General features: G+C 45.0%; 1 protein-coding gene across 2 annotated transcripts in view; it reads left to right on the forward strand.

Annotated features, from left to right (window-relative positions):
• The window catches only part of CTPS1 (CTP synthase 1), a 114119-nt gene that overhangs the window by 43243 nt on the left and 47301 nt on the right, over window positions 1-23575 (forward strand). For both annotated transcript variants that reach the window (XM_073564152.1, XM_073564153.1), the window contains exons 9-13: window positions 1247-1379; window positions 10204-10292; window positions 10635-10729; window positions 10806-10868; window positions 11620-11663. In XM_073564152.1, the coding sequence (XP_073420253.1) occupies window positions 1247-1379; window positions 10204-10292; window positions 10635-10729; window positions 10806-10868; window positions 11620-11663 (424 nt within the window). The remainder of the gene's footprint in view (window positions 1-1246; window positions 1380-10203; window positions 10293-10634; window positions 10730-10805; window positions 10869-11619; window positions 11664-23575) is intronic.

The following is a 23575-nucleotide window of genomic DNA, read 5'->3' on the forward strand; positions in this document are numbered from 1 at the left end:
GACTATGGGATGGAGGATAAGTATGATGGGTATATGGGCATGGGGCTATGGGGTGGAGGATATGTATGATGGGTATATGGGCATGGGAATATGGGATGGAGGATATGTATGATGGGTATATGGGCACGGGCCTATGGGATGGAGGATGTGTGATGGTTATTTGGGCACGGGACTATGGGATGGCGGATATGTATATGGGCACGGGACTATGGGATGGAGGATGGGTATATGGGCACTGGACTATGGGATGGAGGATATGTATGATGGGTATAGGCACGGGCCTATGGGATGGAGGATGTGTGATGGTTATTTGGGCACGGGACTATGGGATGGCGGATATGTATATGGGCACGGGACTATGGGATGGAGGATGGGTATATGGGCACTGGACTATGGGATGGAGGATATGTATGATGGGTATATGGGCATGGGACTATGGGATGGAGAATATGTATGATGGGTTTATGGGCATGGGACTATGGGATGGAGGGATATGTATGATGGGTATATGGGCACGGGCCTATGGAATCGTGGATATGTATGATGGGTATATGGGCACGGGACTATGGGATGGAGGATAATTATAATTTGCTATAACTAACCACAGTTAGTTACTATGCCCGAGCAGCGCCGGGCTCTTCAGCTAGTAGGAATATATTTAAGGATAAGATCCTTTATATCCCCAAACTGGGGACTAAATTGAGTAACAAAAGTTTTAGGAACAGAGTTAGTATCAGTCATAACAATTTTTTCTTTTAACATTTTTTTTCCTATCTTTACATTCTACAATGGACATGAGATTTTTTTTTTTCTTTAAATTACATAAAATTTGCCTTAACTGTAATATGAAACTTGTTTTTTGCACTTAGAAATACACAGAAGATGTGGGATCTTGCCCCATATCCTAAAACATCAAGATTACGGTATATTTTTTTCATTTTGTCCAGCATTAGATTTTCTGATGTGTCAGGCGCTATGAGAAACTATTGACCCTTGGGAATTCTAATTGGTGTCTATGGTTCTAGCCTCACATTTAATGGATGAATTGCCAGAGTAAAGAAACCTGAAAGGTGATCTTGTGCCTAGATATTCAATTAACACATTTCTTGTTGATGATGGAACATACTATTTTTTTTTTTTTCTGCACCATTAAATCATTTAAAACCTTACAATATTAAGAAAACTGTAATCTTTCAGCCTTGCATACAAAAGCTGAGTTTCTATCCTATCGATTCTCCTGATGCAGATATGACCGTCTCCTTGAGTCCTGCAGCATTGCCCTGGTTGGAAAATATACAAAGTTTTCTGATTCATATGCGTCTGTTATCAAAGCCTTGGAACATTCTGCTTTAGCTATAAACCATCGCTTGGAGATCAAGGTAAATGCTCATCATTGTGCTGCACTTTTCTGAGATTGATTCCTTCAGCTTAAAGTCCTCAAGTGTGTAAATCAGAAAAGGAGCATGTGACCTGATGTAGCGGATGGTTTGTTTTGCCAGATATATAGCATTGCCAAATGTCCTTGCTCAGTGTAGAATATTCATAGAACTTCTGTTTTCCATGCACACGCTTTGTATAACTCTTGGGTTATACTTGATCCTACTTAATGCTTTCAGAAAGTTTCTGCCTGCCCAAGTCTTTGGAACTCTGTTTTATGCCATAATCATAATTTTGACTTTGTAAACTGGACTTAAGGGGTTGTCTCAAAACAGCGATCCGTTCTTAAGGTATCCTATGCAGGGATGCCCTATGATGTCTGCGTTCCTTACATGCAGTCAAATATGTAGACAGCTTTGGATAGGGAAGAAGCTGAGCAGAATGTGATACATAGGTTTGTTAGAGCAGATTCAGAATAAGACCCCCTTCACATGTAAGTATTTGATCCATTTTTTCACAGTTGTCACACATGCCCATTATGACCTATGGTGAGCCACACAGAGATATGTCTTATTTTCCTTCATCACAAATGACTTCCCATTGATTGACAGCTATCTTTGCATGCCATCAGTGAATAGGACCACCAATGGTCTCGTATGCATGCAGGCACCACCGATTCAAGGAATAAAATCAAGGCTAAGGCTGGTTTCACACTTGCATAACTGTGCGCAGCATTTGATCTGCATAGATCCTCATGCGTCCATATCTTTAACATAGTAAACCAAGTTTCGGATGAACATAATGGGTGCAAATTATCAATACCTGAGGTACAAATTACACTAATAACCACCCAAGATCAGGACAAATTATGGACAACTGCATTGTATATAGCAAGCAACAAAAACAAAGAGGCAGTCACAAAGTCCAAGAAGAATAAAACATCTTTATTGAACAAAATGGCACATATATAAAACAGACAGACTGCAAATTAGGGCTAAAAAGATGGAATCAGATGAATTCCAGCACATAAAATTGCCCGAGATGAGCTGGGCCCTTATGCAAAAAAAAACACTCATTGGGCATGACCATAAGTATCACTAAATAGAGTAAAGAATATGTGCTTATGGGTGGAATGTACAGTGCCTACAAGTAGTATTCAACCCCCTGCAGATTTAGCAGGTTTACACATTCGGAATTAACTTGGCATTGTGACATTTGGACTGTAGATCAGCCTGGAAGTGTGAAATGCACTGCAGCAAAAAAGAATGTTATTTCTTTGTTTAATTTTTTTTTTTAAATTGTGAAAAGTTTATTCAGAGGGTCATTTATTATTCAACCCTTCAAACCACCAGAATTCTGTTTGGTTCCCCTAAAGTATTAAGAAGTATTTCAGGCACAAAGAACAATGAGCTTCACATGTTTGGATTAATTATCTCTTTTTCCAGCCTTTTCTGACTATTTAAGACCCTCCCCAAACTTGTGAACAGCACTCATACATGGTCAACATGGGAAAGACAAAGGAGCATTCCAAGGCCATCAGAGACAAGATCGTGGAGGGTCACAAGGCTGGCAAGGGGTACAAAACCCTTTCCAAGGAGTTGGGCCTACCTGTCTCCACTGTTGGGAGCATTATCCGGAAGTGGAAGGCTTATGGAACTACTGTTAGCCTTCCACGGCCTGGACAGCCTTTGAAAGTTTCCTCCCATGCCAAGGCCAGGCTTGTCCGAAGAGTCAAGGCTAACCCAAGGACAACAAGGAAGGAGCTCCGGGAAGATCTCATGGCAGTGGGGACATTGGTTTCAGTCAATACCATAAGTAACGTACTCCACCGCAATGGTCTCCGTTCCAGACGAGCCCGTAAGGTACCTTTACTTTCAAAGCGTCATGTCAAGGCTCGTCTACAGTTTGCTCATGATCACTTGGAGGACTCTGAGACAGACTGGTTCAAGGTTCTCTGGTCTGATGAGACCAAGAACGAGATCTTTGGTGCCAACCACACACGTGACGTTTGGAGACTGGATGGCACTGCATACGACCCCAAGAATACCATCCCTACAGTCAAGCATGGTGGTGGCAGCATCATGCTGTGGGGCTGTTTCTCAGCCAAGGGGCCTGGCCATCTGGTCCGCATCCATGGGAAGATGGATAGCACGGCCTACCTGGAGATTTTGGCCAAGAACCTCCGCTCCTCCATCAAGGATCTTAAGATGGGTCGTCATTTCATCTTCCAACAAGACAACGACCCAAAGCACACAGCCAAGAAAACCAAGGCCTGGTTCAAGAGGCAAAAAATCAAGGTGTTGGAGTGGCCTAGTCAGTCTCCTGACCTTAACCCAATTGAAAACTTGTGGAAGGAGCTCAAGATTAAAGTCCACATGAGACACCCAAAGAACCTAGATAACTTGGAGAAGATCTGCATGGAGGAGTGGGCCAAGATAACTCCAGAGACCTGTGCCAGCCTGATCAGGTCTTATAAAAGACGATTATTAGCTGTAATTGCAAACAAGGGTTATTCCACAAAATATTAAACCTAGGGGTTGAATAATAATTGACCCACACTTGTATGTTTAAAATTTATTAAAATTTAACTGAGCAACATAACTTTTTGGTTTGTAAGATTTATGCATCTGTTAATAAATCCTGCTCTTGTGTGAAGTTTGAAGGCTCTAACTTATTTGCATCTTATCAAACCTGCTAAATCTGCAGGGGGTTGAATACTACTTGTAGGCACTGTATATAAAGAGCTACACAGGCCATCCCCCCTGACCGTATTAGTATAATCAAAACATATATAGGGCAAAAACACCCCCAAAGACATCCCCACAACTCATGACAGGGGGGAAACACCCACACAAAAAAGTATCACAAAGGCACATCAGGACATACCTACATGGAGTGAAGTGCTGCACAAGACCAGCCCACCTACCCCGGCGCGCGTTTCGGCAAGTAGTGCCTTCCTCAAGGGGCATACAGCAAGGACAGAGTGCGTGCTTTAAATACCTAATAGTCCGGAAACTCTGTGCGGTGATGTCACCCCAATACCCACTGGACCGCGCTTTAGCAGGCAGCTGGGGACCGGAAACACGTGGGGCCCCACGTGATCCGGAAGCCGGCGCACCGCCGAGACACAGGGCAGCAGACACAGCGAGTGCATGCGCCCACCACACAGAATCCAGAGACACCATTGCAAGTGCTGGCAAGTGTGTAAAAAAAAAAACAAAACGCACAGAGCGCAAAAAGTGGGCAGAAAAGACGTCGCCACACACAGAAGTGCATAAGTACATGGCAATCAATAAATGCACACGCATATAAAAATCAGACCCACGTAATGCTGCGTGCATAAACATACATAATCTAGCAAATCTGCAAATAGGAATGGTATATGTCATAACGCATAGGTAATACAGTAATATATGTTGTAAATCCCCCCAGAAGAACAAAGGGTTTTAGACATAAAAAGTTATTAAGAGATCCCATCCTACACCTTTAGAATAAGGCAGAAACATAGAGTAGCGGTGCAGATGTCCAATTATACAACAATACATATCACATATGGGTAATGTAGTTAAATAGAAGAAATTCATAATAGATATCAATAAACAAAGCCTCAGTAATATAACATATACTGCAGACCCATATACAGGCATTATATATGAATAACAAGAGTCTGAATGCTTACATTACATTAATAGATATACACAAGAACCTAAATGGTACAAAACAAAATCCATTATAGAGATAAGACACTCAAAAGAGGTCAATAAATATGACATCATATCCCCCAAACAAATGCGCAGAACGAAAACACATGAAGCAGACGCATATGAAGTATAGTCCATTGCAGCACTGGTGGTCCTCCGTAAATCCGGAAAAAGAACGGTATGTATAACAACACACGCAACTAAATAATAGAAGAAAAAAGGAAATAATTAAAATCAACTAAAAACAATATATGTGGAATATCATCATAACACAGTGCACTAGTGACTATATGAATGGCGTAAAACGTATGTTTTCATTAAGTCCCAAAGGTTGAATAGTCTCCAGAGTCCAAATCCAACGGGATTCCAACTGACCAAGGCGTTTAGATAAATTACTTCCACTGATGTTAATATCCAGGGCATCGATCCCCCGAACCCTAAGAAGGGTGCTGTCACATTGGTGAACAGCTTTAAAATGTCTAGGGATCGTTTTGAGGGACACAGGGACATGCGGCAGGACTCGGTGAACGCAACATGTTGCATTTTTTGAGGCGTCAAAAATCCGTCAAATATGCGCAGGCATGCGGATGAGTGCATCAAAAAAACGCATTATCTATGGGGAATGCATTGGTACGCAAGGACATGCGTATGCATGCGTTCTATACGCATGCATTCTTCAAAATATATATACATCCCATGAGACGCACATTTTTGTCTGATGTCATATCAATCGCATGCGCATAAACAACCCAAATGCATGCAAAAACCCATGCACACGCAGCATTTTTTTTTTCCGTCATGCATAAGATGATGCGCATAAAAAGACGCTGCTTAAACGTGTTTTGCATGCGAATGATACGCTGCTGACTCAAGCGCTAATGTGAACTTGGCCTAACTGAAACATTTCCCTCAATATTGTATGTCAATATGATCAGCTCCTCCTGCTCTCTACTATCCTGCCTGCAGACTGTAAGCCAAAACCAGAAGTGGGACAATCGGAGGAAAGGTATCATAGAATCCTGTGACCACTTCTGTATTTATCACCCACTGGCGATACATACTGATGTAAAATACTGAACGTGGCCTTAGTTCTAACTATGTGACCCTGTTGATTCCTCATTTTTTCATTGTCTGCAGCAGTTACCGCCTGTATATCACAGGTGACACCTGCAGCCGTTGCTCAACTTAGTGGTAACAGCTATGTTTTTAAAGTAATGCTCCTTCTGTGTAGCATTTACCATAACTTGGAAAAAACCCTTTAAAAGGAAGAAAAAGATTTCATCCCACCAAACAATTTGTGTGCATTTGGTCTTCCAAAGACTAGTCCAGCAGTGCCTCTATATGACCAGTCCCGTTCTATTACTGAAAAATCAACATTCAAATTGATAGGCAAATGAGGCTGTAGATCTGAAGCCCTGTGTCACTGCAGGTAGATCTGAAGCCCTGTGTCACTGCAGGTAGATCTGAAGCCCTGTGTCACTGCAGGTCTATTCCCCGCTCAGCGCCTCCGCCTCCTGCTTGACTGACCGCTCCTGTGCATGGAGTCACACAGCATAGAGGCTGTCAGTGAGGCAGGAACAGGTGGTGCTGGGCAGGGAATAGCGCCTCAGTGACAGGCTTCAGATCTACCTGCAGTGACAGAGGCTTCAGATCTACAGCCTCATTTTCTTATCACTTTCAAATGCTGATTTCTCACTAACAGATGAACAGACTGGTCATGCAAAGGTATTACTGGACTTGTCTATGAAAGAAAACATACACATATAAAGCATATAAATAGTTTAGGGAGGATGAAATCCTGCTGACATATTCCATTCAATGTTAAACCATTTTTTTCTTTTGTACAGTCTGAGCAGATGGCCTCTTGCTTGGCTCGTCTGACTACCTGCAGGCTATTTGGTGGCCCTCCTACACTTTGTTGATCTGAAGGTGTGATTCTTCTGGCTTTGGCGAGTTCTGTCTTGTAGTTAGGGGCGCTTAAAAGTGAACTGTACTTCCAGCACCTTTTACATCAATTTAATCGTGCAAGCGAATATAAGAAACTTATATTTTATCTGAGAATTCTTCTTCCTTCTCATATGAGCCATTTCTTCCCTTAACTCCACATGCACGCTGGTAAAAATGGCTTAACTCCTTAATGTCTATGGACATGCACAGTTCGTCATGGCAGGATGTAACTTCCCGCACCAGGACGGACTGTGCACATCCTGCCTTTGAATTGTCACTGCATGTAAACACGCAATTTTAGTTCAGTGCCGACACATGTCTGTAAAAATCCCATCTATAAAAGCGTCACCCTAGTTAATCCCTTCAGTGAACGCCGTAAAAAAAAAAAAAAAAAAACTCAAAAAAGAAGCAAATTATACTTTTTCCAACCGGTATCATCATACCGGTTGGAAAAAGTGCAATAACACGCGATCAAAAAGACGGATATACATAAACAAGGTACCGCTGAAAACGTCATCTTGTCCTGCAAAAAACGAGCCACCATACAGCTCCATCAGCCAAAAAATAAGTTATAGCTCGCAGAATAAAGTGATGCAAAAATAATTTTTCTATAAAATTTTTGAGTAAAAAAACACCAAAACATAAAAGATATAAATGAGGTATCGCTGTAATTGTAGTGACCCAAAGAATAAAGCTGACATACTAATTTTACCACAAACTGAATGGAGAAAAAAAAAATTCCTGAATTGCTAGTTTTTGTTCATTCTGCCTCCACAAAAATCGGAATAGAATGTGATCAAAAAACTTTGTGCCCGAAAATGGTACCAATAAAAACGTCAGCTCGTCCCGCAAAAAACAAACCCGCACATGACTGTGTGCCGGAATACGGAGAAATTATAGCTTTCAAAATACGGCGATGCAAAAATTTCTTACAAAAAATTCTTACAAAAAAAAGCGTCTTTTAGTGTGTGACAGAAGCTAAACATGAAAAAAGTATATAAATCTGGTATCGCTGTAACCGCACCGACCCGAGGAATAAAGTCGCCTAATCACTAATAACGCACGAGGAATGGCGTAAAAAATAAAACCTATTCTTCACCTTTTGTGGATTTGTGCATTCTGCCTCCCAATGATCACAGTAAGGCGATCACAGTGGTTTATCCCCACATATGGGGTATCTGCGTACTCGGGACAAATTGGACAACAACTTTTGGGGTCCTATTTCTCCTGTTACCCTTGTGAAAATAAAAATTTGTGGGCAAAAAGATCATTTTTGTGGAAAAAAAATGATTATTTTATTTTCACGGCTCTACTTTATAAACTTTTGTGACGCACTTGGGGGTTCAAAGTGCTCACCACACATCTAGATAATCTCCTTGGGCGTCTAGTTTCCAAAATGGGGTCACTTGTGGGGGTTTCCATTGTTTAGGCACATCAAGATCTCTCCAAACGTGACATGGCGTCCGATCTCAATTCCAGCCAATTTTGCGTTGAAAAAGTCAAACGGCGCTCCTTCCCTTTTGAGCTCTGCCATGCACCTACACAGTGGTTTACCCCCACATATGGGGTATCTGTGTACTCAGGACGAATTGCACAATAACTTTTGGGGTCCTTTTACCCTTGGGAAAATAAAAATTGGGGATGAAAAGATCATTTTTGTGGAAAAAATGTTTTTTTTTTTTTTTGTTTTTAATTTTCCTGCTCGGTTATAAACTTCTGTGAAGCCCCTAAGGTTTCAGAGCTCTCACCACACATGTAGATAAGTTCCTTGGGGGGGTCTAGTTTCCGAAAAGGGGTCACTTGTGGGGGGTTTCCACTGTTTAGGCACATCAGGGGCTCTCCAAACGCAACATGGTGTTCGATCTCAATTCCAGCCAAAAACGTCAAATGGCACGGCTTCCCTCCCGTGCTCTGCCATGCTCCCAAATAGTGGTTTACCCCCACATATGGGGTATCAGTATACTCGGGACAAATTTCACAACAACTTTTGGGGTTCTTTTACCCTTGGGAAAATTAAAAATTGGGGATGAAAAGATCATTTTTGTGGAAAAAATGATTTTTTAATTTTCTGGCTCTACGTTATAACCTTCTGTGAAGCCCTTGGGGGTTCAGAGTGCTCACCACACATTTATATAAATTCCTTGGGGGGTCTAGTTTCCAAAATGGGGTCACTTATGGGGGATTTGCACTGTTTAGGTACATCAGGGCCTCTCCAAGCGTGACATGGCGTCCGCTCTCAATTCCAGCCAATTTGACATTAAAAATCTCAAATGATGCTCCTTCCCTTCTGACCACTGCCGTGCACCTAAAGATCGGTCTTCCTTCACACATGGGGCATCAGTGTACTCAGGAGAAATTGCAGAACAAATATTGTGGTTCATTTTCTTCTGAAACCCTTCACAAAATAAAAAAAAATTGTGTCCAAAGAAAATTTTGGGGAAAAAAAGTTAAATGTTAATTTTTTCCTTCCACATTTGCTTAATTCTTGTGAAGTACCTACAGGGTTAATAAACTTCTTGAATGTGGTTTTGAGTACCTTGAGGGGTGTAGTTTTTAGAATGGTGTCACTTTTGGGTATTTTCTGTCATATTGACCCCTCAAAATTACTTCAAATGTGATGTGATGTCCCTAAAAAAAAAAAAAAAAAAAAAATGGTTTTGTAAATTTTGTTGTAAAAATGAGATCTCTAGTCAACTTTTAACCCTTATAACTTCCTAACAAAAAAAAAACTTTGGTTCCAAAATTGTGCTGATGTAAAGTAGACATGTGGGAAATGTTTTATTTTATAAACTATTTTTTTTGTGACATCTCTCTGATTTAAGGGCATACAGATTAAGTTTCAAAAATTGCAAAATTTTAAAAATTTTCGCCATATTTCCATTTTTTTTCATAAATAAACGCAAGTTATATCAATGGAATTTTACCACTAACATGAAGTACAATATGTCATGAAAAAACATTGTCAGAATCAGCGGAATCCGTGGAAGCGTTCCAGAGTTATAACCACATAAAGTGACAGTGGTCCGATTTCAAAATTAAGGCCTGGTCATTAACCTACAAAATGGCTTGGTCGTTAAGGGGTTAACTCCATCTTGCCCAACACAAAACCCGCTCCCAGCACAATGCAGGTTTTTGTGCTAAGTCTCCTTGTTTCTTTTTCGTGTGTGTGTGTGTGCAGTACATAGACTCAGCTGATTTGGAGCCGAGCACTCTGCAGCAGGAGCCTGTGCGGTACCATGAAGCCTGGCAGAAGCTCTGCAGTTCAGAGTAAGTAACACTGATGTGTATTTTGCCTCTTACTAGAAAGTAATAGGTTGTTTTCCCAAGTTTTCTTGCAAACGAATTGCACTTTTGTTTTTCTACAACGTGCGTCATGTTCCATGTGCATATTGTTTTGTTGCTACTTGATGTACTGTAACTTAATAGTGGCATCATACCCAATGCCCCTTTCCATTAATTCAAACATAAGTGGTAGCCTTTTCAGATCCTAGGTTTTTGGTTTTTTTTAATTAGATGCCATTATGGATGATCTGCTTGTTTATCCCACCAGTTTGAACATAATCTAGTGACATATGAAATCTTTTTAATCTAATCTGGTTTCTCTCTTAGCGGTGTACTAGTTCCTGGAGGATTTGGTGTTAGAGGAACAGAGGGCAAAATCCAGGCAATATCTTGGGCACGCAAACAGAAAAAGCCATTTTTGGGTGAGAGATCCTGACAACCAGCAATTACCAACCAATTATTGTATCTGTGGTGTAATGGTATGATGTTTACTTGTAGGAGTGTGCCTGGGGATGCAGTTGGCTGTTGTGGAATTTGCCAGAGAAATATTAGGATGGAAAGGTAATGTTATTGCCAAACATAAAGTAATATACTGTGTGTGAGCCATAATCATTAGTGATGTTATCCAAGCATGCTAATGTGCTTACAGTGTCTTCGGCGTGCTCGAAAAATATGTTCGAATCCCCACGCCAGGATGTCTCACGGCTGTTAGACATGCATAACACATGCCGAGATTGCCTAGCAGCCGCAGGGACTCGTGAATATTTTTTTGAGCATGCTGAAGACACTCGCCACTCGAGCATGCTCGGATAACACTTTAGCAGAGGACGTTGGCTCATCACTAATAATATTTTATAATATTGTTGTCATTTAAATGGGGGAGCTATTTTTTAGGGAATCTGTTAACAAGATTTCTCTCCCAAAATGTTTATATGCACATGTAGCACTTTGTTAATGAGACTGTAGATCTGGAGCTTGAATCACTCACACTCTATTCCCCTCCCAGTGTTTCCTCCTCCTGCTTGACTGACCACCTTTATGCTGTATGAATTCAAGCAAAGTAGCCATCAGTCAAGCAGGAGGTGGGGAATAGAGCCGGAGTGACAGAGGCTTCAGGTCTACAGCCTCATTGGAATATTAATTAAAATGCTGATTATTCAGCAACTGACTGTCTTAGGCAAAGATATTACTGGACTTGTCTTTGAAAGAGCTAGTCTTGCTATAGAATAATTATTTTGGTGTGAATTTATAAAATTATGCGGATACAATTTTCTCTAATTAAGAATATATTCTTAATACATTTTCATAACAGATGCAAATTCCACGGAGTTTAGTCCCCAAACCAGTCATCCAGTAGTAAGTATGAAGTCTCACACTCCTATCTATATTGTTCTTCTTTTATCATGTCTTTACAGATCCAAACAGCTGCCATTTTTTTGATTCTAAGTTTAAAGGGATGTTGCACATTTTTTTCATTTTCAATACCATTCCAAAAGACATGATAGGGAATTTAGATTGTGAGCCCCATTGGGGACAGTGATGATAATGTGTGCAAACTGTAAAGCGCTGCGGAATATGTTAGCACTATATAAAAATAAAGATTATTAGTTAATTGATTAGATAACTTTGGGCATTGAAATAATTGAAGTTAAGGAACTGTCAACTGCTGTGTAGTGGCTGCTGCACTGTGCTGCAGGCCAGCTCCTTTAGCTTGTATTTTCTGCTAATCTGTAGTATTCCGCGGCATTCCAATACTGTTTACATTTGACCTCCACTGGAAATGATAGCATCTTGGTGGGGGTGACTGATGTGCAAACCCATGATTCATGACATGTTAGATATACATTCTACACATTAGACACATGGTCTATCGTTACTAATGATGACCTGTATCTAGACCAGTTCTACTACTCTATTTTGTATTGTTCATGTATGGACAATGAAGATTTTGCATCTGTTGTATATTAGACATAATATGGAGTCAAGGTGAAGTGAGTAGTCACTATTGAGCTGAGGACAGCTGAAGCGAGTTATGATACTATTCTGCCACCAATGCACGTACCTTATGTGAGATGTGTTTGAGGGATGTGAGCACGGATCTGTGCAAGCAGTGGCAGAAAATGTTACACTCTACCTTTCCTCCTATGCTTGACCGACTGCATGTGGTAAATCCAGAAGGATGATGGAGTGCTGAATTTTAACGGGTTTTATTCACAGTATCTTGATGACATGAGGTAAGAAGTCAGGGAAGATGAGGTAGAACATGGAAGGTTTAGGATACAGGTAACAGGAGAATTCTATCTACAGTCCTGATGCATATGTTGCAAAGATGGCACTCACCACAAGAAAGGATGTGAGGAAACTAGATAGGAGGAGTTGCAGAGGGGGCATTGTGGAAATTACAGCTTTAGGGCTATGTACCCACGTTGCAGAAATTTCCACAACATTTCCACACTCCCGCCGTGGGTAAAACGCATACGAACTCGCATGCGTTTTTCCTGCGGAAAACAAGCATTTTGCAAGCGTTCACTTGCGGAATGCTTGCGCATTCCAAGCGATTGGCATCGCTTGGAAATGTAATAGGATGTTATAATAATAAAAAAATTAAATATTGTTGTTCTCACCTTCCGACGGCCCCTGATCTGCTCTGCGGCGCTCCCGGCATCTTCCAGTCTCAGTAATGCTTTGCGCAAAGGACCTGAGATGACATCAGCCATCCGGAGTTTAACGACATTGTCCAAAGACATAGGGACCGACCACATAAGAGGTTTACAGGGCAAAAGCCTACCGAGACTAAATACCCTTTTGCTGCAGATCTAATGAAGGATTGGTTACAGTCCTCTTCGGTGGACCCTCCTGTTTCGCGTCTCGCTTCTAAAACGCTGCTATCCGATTCTGAGGGCTCTTCTGTCAGAAACCCCTACGATTGTCAAATTGACTACCTCGCTCGTTCAGTTTTTGAAGCTTCAGGAGCGGCACTTTTTCCATCTTTCGCGGCGACTTGGGTGGCTAAGGCAATGGCCGCTTGGGCAAAAGTCTTAATTACTGCCTTCCAAGGTAGCACTCTTAATCCGGAGGCAACCAGTGTCGCCAGGCAGATAATTCACGCAGGGGACTTTGTAGTGGACGCTTCTTTAGATGCCGCCAATTGCGCTGCTCAGGCAGCCGCTAATGCAATCTCCATTAGAAGAGCCTTATGGCTCCGTGACAGGCAGGCAGACTCCACTTCCAAAAAATCATTTAACTTCCCTGCCCTATCAAGCGGGTCGCCTATTTGGAGAGAAACTGGACCAGCTTATTTTGGACTCTACCAGGGGGAAAAAGTAAATTCCTTCCCCAACAAAAGGCTGTCCGGCCATTTCGGAATCAACAGCCAGCTCGTTTTCGACCTTTTCGCAACAATTCCAATTGGTCCTCCTCAACCTTCTCTTCCTGACCAAGTCGGGCCCCATGTGGAGACAGAGATCACCAGGTCTCATACAAGCCTATCCGATCTTGAATGCCCAGGCCAGGGGCATCTGGATCTAGAGAAGCCAGATCCCATAGATCCTCTACATAATGACTTGTTGCGGTATCCGGTGGACACCGACAAAGTAGGCGGTCGTCTACTTTCATTCAGTCAGACCTGGCTCGCAGTCGTTCACGACGAGTGGGTCAGGTTGCTGGTGTCCTTCGGATACAAAATAGAATTTGCGTCTCTCCCTCCGACACGTTTCTTCCGGTCCTCTCCTCCCAAGGAAAAGACAACAGCCTTCTTTCGGGCCGTTCATGCTCTGCAAAGGGATGGAGTCATCACTCCGATCCCTCAAGACGAAAGGTTCAAGGGTTTTTATTCAAACCTTTTTGTGGTTCCAAGGAAGGATGGAACGATGCCAGGGTACGGCAATTTCGAATGGAATTCCTCCGATCAGTTGTCGCCTCCATGGAAAAAGGAGAGTTCCAAGCATCCATCGACATCAAAGATGCTTACCTTCACATGCCGATTTGCCCGTCCCACCAGCAGTTCCTGCTCTTTGCAATTCGCGAGGAACACTTTCAGTTCGTTGCCTTGCCCTTCGGACTCGCCACCACCTCCAGGGTCTTTACCAAGGTCATTGCAGCTGTCATGGCCATTCTTCACGCTCGGGGAGTGGTGGTGCTCCCATATCTGGACGATCTGCTGATCAAGGGTCCGTCCCTTCTAGCCTGCAAGGAATCCGTGGATATCACAGTAAATACTCTTTCTCGCCTGGATTGGAAGATAAACTTAGAAAAGTCTTCCCCAACACTGGCCCAGCAGATTTCCTTTTTGGGAATGGTCTTGGACACTTCCCACGGGTTGGTCATTCTCCCTGCAGAAAAGGCCCGAGCACCGAGGTTGGTTTAGTTCCCCCTCCCCTTCCCCCATTTCTTACCCACTTTCTCTCTTCTCTTTCCCTCTTCTTGACTTTATTTCTCTATATCTGCCTTTTTCCTACACAATCTTAGAATGATTAGTCCAAAGGTTACTAAAATGTGAATGGACATGACTTGTCTGATTTTGAGAGATCTAGGATTGCAAGCTTGTTTTGTCCCTCACAATGTTGTATCTTACCTGTCTGTATATTCTGATGTATTCATATGTATGTCATCTTTCTGGATTGTTGTACCTTATTTTGAAAAGTTTAATAAACACATTTATGGAAATAAAAAAAAAGGCCCGAGCTTTGCAACAGGCGGCGCAGACTCTTTCCCGTCCGGTTTCTCATTCTATTCGTTTCAGCATGAGAGTTCTTGGAGAGATGGTGGCAGCAATGGAAGCGGTACCATTCGCATAATTCCATCTCCGCCCTTTGCAACAAGCCTTGCTGTCGACTTGGAACAAGAACCCGTTCTCCCTGGACCGTCGGTTCCTTCTGCCCCTGCGGGGCAGACAGACCCTCAAGTGGTGGACACTGAAATGCTCCCTAAGTCAAGGAAGGTCTTTTCTCCCAGTACGATGGCTGGTAGTGACCACCGATGCAAGTCTTCTGGGCTGGGGTACAGTGTTTCGTCACCAGACGGCACAGGTTCGTTGGGACAATTCAGGAGTCACGTCTCCCCATCAACATTTCTCTCTCACCCATGACAGCACCACGGAGAGAGGGGGTACGCCCATCAAGGACAGAAACCTACAGATAAAAAGGCGGCACCTCTCCTCCACCCCCAGTTGGGTTCCTGTCCTTGACGGGTGACCCGTGGAACTAAAAGCAGCGGCAGCAGCTTACCGGAGATGGAAGAAGAGTCCAGGGCCGCCCCGTTCCCAGTCCGGCAGCGGGGAGGCCCCTGTCGCGGTGGGGTCGGTTCCTGAAGCTGCCACCGCTGCAGCTGATGGGCTGTTCAGGGTGAGCGGGCGGGGGAGGACCGAGCCGCCGCTCCGGAGAGAATAGGGCTGGGAGACGCTGGCACGCGCGGGAAGCGCCGTGGTACAGAGGTGTACCAAGATGGCGCTGCCCCGGAAATGAAGCGACGACTTCCGGGTCCCCGCGGTGCGCGCTCCCCGGGGCACAGCGGTGCAGGCCGGGAGAAGCAGGTGACATCATCGCCGGGAAACTTAAAAGGGGAGCGCTGGAGCAGCTCCATGCTGGAAGCGTCCTGTGAACATGGAGGACAGCGACCAGCACGAGCAGCAGCCAATACAGCAGCCTAAACAGCAGCAGCAACATAGGCAACACCACCATCGCCGGCAAAAAGATAAGGACGGGCGTGAGAGCCGGTCCAGTAGTCACTCCACGCAGCGGAGCAAATCGACTGCAAGGAGCAAGTCACCTGCCGTGGATCGCCCAGTGAGGGATTTGGATCCACCTCCAGAACCGGTACCTGCAACCGCGCATAGGGGGTAAGTGATCTACGTGAATGTTCCCCATTATAATAGACTTCTTTCCCTTATTAGGGAAAGAAGAAAGAAAAAACTAAGAACAGGGAATCCCCCACCTGTAAAAGCCCGTTACCAGCTTCCTGGGTTAAAAAACTCTGCGACTCCTGCATACAGGAAGTTCTCTGTGACGAAACCCCGGATTACGCCTCAGATCTAAGAGCAGTAATCCGTTCGGAGTTTCAGAATGCCCTTTCATCCATAAAACGGAAGGGAAGAAAGGGGAACACTGTAATAGAATCCCAGTCGGAGATCTCAACATCAGGGGAAATTACCTCCCATACTTCAAACACCGACTCGTCATCCTCTAATGAGGAAACAGAGGGTCGCCATTGTTTCCCCCTGGATGAGGTTGATGCATTAGTAAAGGCAGTAAGGTCTACCATGGGGGTGGAAGATCCCCGGCCCGATAGATCAGTCCAGGACATAATGTTCGGGGGACTGGGCCAAAAGAGACGGAGAGTGTTTCCATTAAATGAGAACGTACAGGGCCTCATAAACAAAGAATGGGAGAGACCAGATAGGAAGAACTCCACGGTTCCCTCTCTTAAAAGGAAATACCCGTTTGATGAGGAAGCATCCACGTCCTGGGATAAACCCCCAAGCTAGATGTGGCGGTCGCCAAGGCTTCAAAGAAATTTGCACTCCCCTTTTGAGGATATGGGTACGCTGAAGGACCCATTAGACAAAAAGGCGGATACCCTAGTCAAGGGCACCTGGGAATCAGCAGGAGGAAATATTAGGCCAGCCGTAGCGGCAACCTGTACCTCCAGAGCCCTCATGGTGTGGGTAGACCGACTAGAGAAGCAGCTAAGGGAAGGTACACCCAGGGAAAAGATCCTAGAATCCATTCCTATGATAAGGGGTGCAGCGGCCTTCTTAGCTGACTCTTCGGCTGATTCGGTAAGGTTGTCATCCAAAACGGCAGCCCTGTCAAACGCAGCCCGAAGAACGCTGTGGCTAAAATGTTGGCCTGGAGATTTACAAACTAAAATGAAATTATGCGCCGTCCCTTGCGAAGGGAAATTCTTGTTTGGAGAGACTTTGGATGACCTCCTCGAAAAGGTGGGAGACAAAAAGAAAGGATCCCCAAATCTAGGCCCGATAGGCCCCACAGGCTTTAAACGGTCCTTTCGTAACAAAAAATTCTTTCAGAGGAGACCCCCGAGAGAACAGAAATGGGACGACAGAAGGAGGGACAGGGGGTTCTTCTTTAGTAATTCGTCCTGGGACAAAAAGCTCTCCAAGTGACTGTTTGCCCAGGGTGGTAACCAGGCTAAGCTTTTTTCTCCCAGCCTGGAAGAAAATATCGAACAACCCTTGGTTACTAAATCTGATAAGATCAGGGTTAAGGATAGACTTTCGCGCTCTCTCCCACCTCAAAAATATATAGTGACCCCCACTAAGATCATCAAAAAAAAAAAAACAAGAAGCCCTCGAAAAAGAGGTCCTAAGCCTGTTGAACAAAAAGGTCCTCCAGGAGTTTCCCACGTGGGAGAAAGGCAGAGGATTCTACTCGCCTCTCTTCCTAATAACCAAACCGGATGGTACCTTCCGGACAATTATAAATTTAAAAAGATTGAACGATTACGTCAAAAACGAAAAATTCAAAATGGAGTCGATCAAGTCGACCATCAAAATTCTCTTTCCACATTGCTTTATGGTGGTATTAGACCTCAGCGATGCCTACTATCATGTCCCCATCCACAAAGACTCCAGACAATACCTCAGACTGGCGGTCTCTATAGCAGGCAAAATAAGGGAATTCCAGTACAGGGCCCTGCCATTTGGGATCTCGGTAGCCCCGCTAGTCTTCCCGAAACTAGTGGCAGAGATGATGGCTCACCTGAGAGAACAAGATGTTCTCATAGTCCCATATCTGGACAACTTTTTAATAGTGAGCAACTCAGCCCAAAGATGCAGGGAACAGAGGGACAGAGTGCTTGGCACTCTAAAAAACCTCGGATGGCTCCTAAACCTAAAAAAATCAAGGCTGGAGCCCAGGAAAGTCCAGGAGTTCCTAGGCCTGACACTAAATTCAAACACCCAGGAGTGTTACCTGCCAGACCACAAAAAGGAGAGGATCGCTCACATGGTAGCAAGAGCAACGCAGAACCCTTCCATGACACTAAGAAAAGCAATGTCTCTGTTAGGGTCCTTCTCCGCATGCTTGCCGGCGGTCCAGTGGGCGCAGATACACACGAGAGATCTCCAATGGGATGTGTTGAGCAACCAGTCGGTATCAGGAGGTCACTTGGAAGGCTATGTTACACTAAACTCAGAAACTATTCGTTCCCTAGCTTGGTGGGGGAACAGAGACAACCTGTCCAAAGGGATTCCCTGGGTGATAAAAATCACACACATAATCACCACAGATGCCAGTCCCACGGGATGGGGAGCACACATGAGCAACAGGGTGGCTCAGGGGGAATGGGGAGGTCAGGAACTAAAAGCCTCCTCAAACCAAAAACTGCTGGCAGTAGGTTTCGCCCTAAAACACTTTTTACCAGTATTAAGAGGCCATCATGTCCGCATATTCTCGGACAATCGAGTGACGGTGGCCTACATAAATCAGCCAGGGGGGAACCAAGTCCAGAACACTAATGAACACATCCTCCGAAACATTCACTCTAGCCGAGGAAAACCTACTATCCCTATCGGCACTACACATACGGGGAGCAGAGAACCAGACAGCAGACTTTCTAAGTCGCACCCAGCTACATCAAGGGGAGTGGGTTCTAAAACAGTCCATTTTTCAGAAGATTGTAAAAATGTGGGGAACTCCAGACATATATTTGTTTGCCGACCACAAAAACAAAAAAGAGGAAGCATTTTGTTCCCTAGATCCCAAGGGGAATCCTCGGACCCTGGATGCGTTTATGCTTCCGTGGACACAGAGCCTAATGTATGCCTTCCCGCCGACCATTCTCATCCCGGCAGTAATAAGGAAAGTCAGAGAAGACAGGGCACGAATGATATTGATAGCCCCCTTTTGGCCAAAAAGAACTTGGTTTTCATGGCTGAGAATGATGTCAGTAACCGACCCCTGGGTTCAATGATGTCCCCGACCTTCTGTCTCAAGGTCCCGTGCTACACCCTCGAGCAGCGAACCTCCATTTAACAGCATGGAATTTGAAAGGGCACTGCTGAGGGGGAAAGGGTTCTCGGAAAATCTGGTTTCCACGCTACAGAAAAGTAGGAAACCGATCACAACCAGGGCCTATGGTAGAACTTGGAGGAAATTTCTATCCAGCTCCGGGGAAAGGGTTCAGGATGGAATACAAGTTGATAAAATCCTTGAAATCCTGCAAAAGGGGTTAGAACAGGGGCTGGCGACTAATACACTGAAGGTACAGGTAGCGGCTCTAGGCGCCCTTTATAATCAGGATGTGGCAGGCGACCCTTGGGTAGCACGATTTATGAGGGCCGCAGCCAGGTCTAGACCAATAACCACCCAGAAGATACCATCATGGGATCTAAACCTAGTATTGTCTGCCCTAACAGGACCCCCATTCGAGCCCATTCAGTCAGCTCCCCTGAAAACCTTATCATTAAAAACGATACTATTAGTGGCCCTAACATCCGCTCGCAGAGTGAGTGACATTCAAGCCTTGTCAGCGATACCCCCATTCACTAAAATCCTGGACGATAGTCATATTAAGACCTGACCCAGCATACCTACCTAAGGTGTCAACACACTTTCATAGGTCACAAGAGGTAGTCCTTCCTTCCTTCTGCCCAAACCCTAGGAATAGGGGAGAGGAAAAATTTCACACTCTAGATGTGAAGAGGTGCCTATTTCAGTACCTAGAGGCCACCAAGGGATGTAGGAAGGAAGTGTCTCTCTTTGTGTGTTTCCAGGGACCTCGGAAGGGGCTCAAGGCATCCAAGAGTACCTTAGCAAGGTGGATAAGGGATGCGATTGCCCTGGCGTACTCATCCAGTGGGAATACCATCCCGGAAGGTTTAAAAGCCCACTCTACAAGAGCAATGGCGACCTCATGGGCAGAAAGATCAGCGGTATCAATAGAGCTGATCTGTAAGGCGGCCACCTGGTCAACACCTTCTACCTTTTTCAAGCACTATCGCCTAGATCTAGCCTCTACGTCTGACCTGACCTTCGGGAGAAGGGTCCTTCAGGCGGTGGTCCCTCCCTAAGCTACCAATCTCTGAAATTCTCTCCGTGGTGCTGTCATGGGTGAGAGAGAATAGCTTAGTTACTCACCGATAACGGTGTTTCTCGGAACCCATGACAGCACCCGCTTATTCCCCCCCCCCCCCTTCACGTGTGCGGTGAGCACGGTTTAATGTGTGTAGTGTTTTTTGTTAGACACGGGGCTTCTCCATAATATGCAATATTATAACGTTATGTATATACCGTACTTTTGTTGTTAACTAACCAGGAGACCCTCTGATGCTCTGTAACCAACTGGGGGCGGAGGAGAGGTGCCCCCTTTTTATCTGTAGGTTCCTGTCCTTGATGGACGGACCCCCTCTCTCCGTGGTACTGTAATGGGTTCCGAGAAACAACGTTATCGGTGAGTAACTAAGCTATTTGGAGATACGATCGATTAGATTAGCTCTACTGAGTTTCCACCATCTCCTCGCACTTCACCCCATCAGGATCAATCCGACAACGCCACGGCGGTAGCGTATATCAACCGTCAAGGGGGTTCGGAGCAGGATGGCAATGCACGAAGTGAGTCACATCCTCCATTGGGCCGAGACCAACCATTCGCCCATCTCAGCGATCCACATCCCGGGCATAGAGAATTGGGCGGCAGACTTTCTCAGTCGCCAAGGCCTTACCTCGGGAGAGTGGTCTCTTCATCCGGAAGTCTTTCAGCAGATTTCCTGTCGTTGGGGAACACTGGACGTGGATCTCATGGCCTCAAGACTAAACAACAAGGTTCCTTGGGTCATTGCCCGATCGTGCGATCCATACGCCATCGGAGCGGACGCCCTAGTTCTGCCGTGGCACCGGTTCCAGCTCCCTTACGTTTTTCCCCCTCTTCCCTTGCTCCCGAGGGTCATCAAGAAGATCAGACCAGAGGGAGTACCAGTGATCCTAGTCGTGCCAAATTGGCCGCGCCGGGCATGATACGCAGTACTATTCGCCGTCGTCCCTTGGCGATTTCCAGATCGCATGGATCTACTCTCTCAGGGCCCGATTTACCACCAGAACTCCGGGGCCCTGTCTTTGACGGTGTGGCCGTTGAATCCTGGATTCTAGCACAGGCTGGGTTTTCTCACGATGTGATTTCCACCATGATTAATGCTAGGAAGCCAGTGTCCATGCACATTTATCACAGCACCTGGAAAACCTTCTTTTCGTGGTGCAAGGATCATGGTCGATCCCTCCCCTCTAGAGTTTTCCATTCCTGCCATGTTGGAATTCCTTCAGTCAGGTTTAATGTCAGGCCTCTCACTTAGCTCGCTCAAGGGCCAAATTTCAGCCTTGTCAGTGCTATTACAACGCAAAATTGCCACCAAACTCAGGTCAAGATGTTCATTCAGGGAGTTTCTCATGTAGCGCCTCCCTATAAAGGGTCATGGAACCTTAACTTGGTTCTCGGGGCCTTACAGGAGGCTCCTTTCGAACCGCTGCAGGACGTACCACTAACTATTCTTTCTTGGAAGGTGGTCTTCCTAGTGGCAATTGCGTCAATCAGACGAGTTTCGGAATTGGCGGCCCTGTCCTGCCGTCCTCCGTTCCTGAATTTTCATCAGGACGTCCCTGTCCTTCCTGCCCAAAGTCGTATCCTCTTTCCATCTCAGTGAGGAAATTGTTTTGCCCTCTTTTTGTCTGGCACCTGTCCATCTCATTGAGAAGGCCCTCCACACCCTGGATGTGGTTAGGGCTCTGAGACGGTACATCTCGCGGACGGCTCCCTTCCACAAGTCCGATGCCCTGTTCATACTTCCAGAAGGGCATAGGAAGGGTCTAGCCGCTTCAAAAGCAACGCTAGCCAGGTGGATTCGCTTGGCTATTCAGGAATCCTACTGTCAGGAATGCGCCTGTCCCAGCAGGGATTAAGGCGCACTCTACCCGCTCAGTTGGGGTCTCTTGGGCCATTCGGCACTAGGCCTCGGCAGAACCGGTCTGCAAGGCTGCGACTTGGTCCAGCCTGCATACTTTTACAAAACATTACCAAGTTCATTCTCAGGCCTCTGCGGATGCAGCTCTTGGCAGATGCATCCTGCAATCGGCAGTACCAGTGTTGAGTCAGTGGTACATGGGGTATTAGCAGTTGTATTTTAGGACGTCCCACTGTCTGTGTCCCCCAATGAGGCGTAGGAGAAATAGGGGTTTTTGTGTACTCACCGTAAAATCCTTTTCTCCGAGCCAATCATAGGGGGACACAGCACCCACCCTAATTAGCCTGTTGGCTCACTGTAGCATTCTTCGTTTTGACATAGTTATGGTTATTTGCTTAATGCTCCTACTGCTTTTTCACCGAACTGGAGAAATCTCAGCCAGTGAGAGGGTGTATACTGCAGGGGAGGAGCTGACTTTTTTTCTGTGTTCTTAGTGTCCTCCTAGTGGCAAGCAGCATAACACCTCCACTGACTGTGTCCCCCAATGATTGGCTCGGAGAAAAGGATTTTACGGTGAGTACACAAAAATCCCTATTTTCTGAATCTGCAATTAGTGAATAACCCCTTTGCCCCAAAGCTGGTTTCCCCTTTTTCCTCACTAGATGAGGAGGATTAATAGAGGAATTTGAGATCTTCCTCACTGGCTGAATCTGTGTTTGAGGCCTGGAAAGCGTATGCCTCCTCTGGTGAATAGTATTTTCTTGACTAATGGGCCATTTATTTATTTATTTTTTTTATTTATTTATTTATTTTTTTAAATTCTGAGGTAAAGATGGCGTGTAGAGTGGTGATCGCTATTTTAGATTGGGCAGTAACCAGCCAATCGGCACCAAAAAGGTTAATTGAGAGAGGGGACGTCACAATTTCTCCGCCCTTTGTGAATGGTGCGGCCTTTCGACCGCACCAATCAAAGCATGTCACGTTTTGGGGTTTTTTTCGTCTTTATTGCAACATTGCTGTAATTGGCTGATCAATTCTGACCAGCCAATCACTTTGATCGCAGATTTAGGAGGTGGTACAGACCCCCCGTGGTGACGTGCAGGGATGGCCTGCTGTCAAGGACAGCCACCATCTTAACTCTGTCATTGCATGATTCAGCATGGTGAACGGAAATGGCTGCGCCGTACATCTACGACTTTTTCAGGAACGCAGCGGCGCCTGTCGAGATGGGATTAAACGAGGACTTGTTGAATAAAACAACTGTGAACTTGCTGCCTATTCTGTTACTCTGTAACACTACACAGTATTAGTTCTTTAATAAACTTCTCTCCTCCTAATACTCCTCTTACTCTTCTGC

Source organism: Dendrobates tinctorius, unplaced genomic scaffold (assembly GCF_039654945.1).
Source record: "Dendrobates tinctorius isolate UK_male_01 unplaced genomic scaffold, ASM3965494v1 ptg000015l, whole genome shotgun sequence".
NCBI classification, from domain to species: Eukaryota; Metazoa; Chordata; class Amphibia; order Anura; family Dendrobatidae; genus Dendrobates; species Dendrobates tinctorius.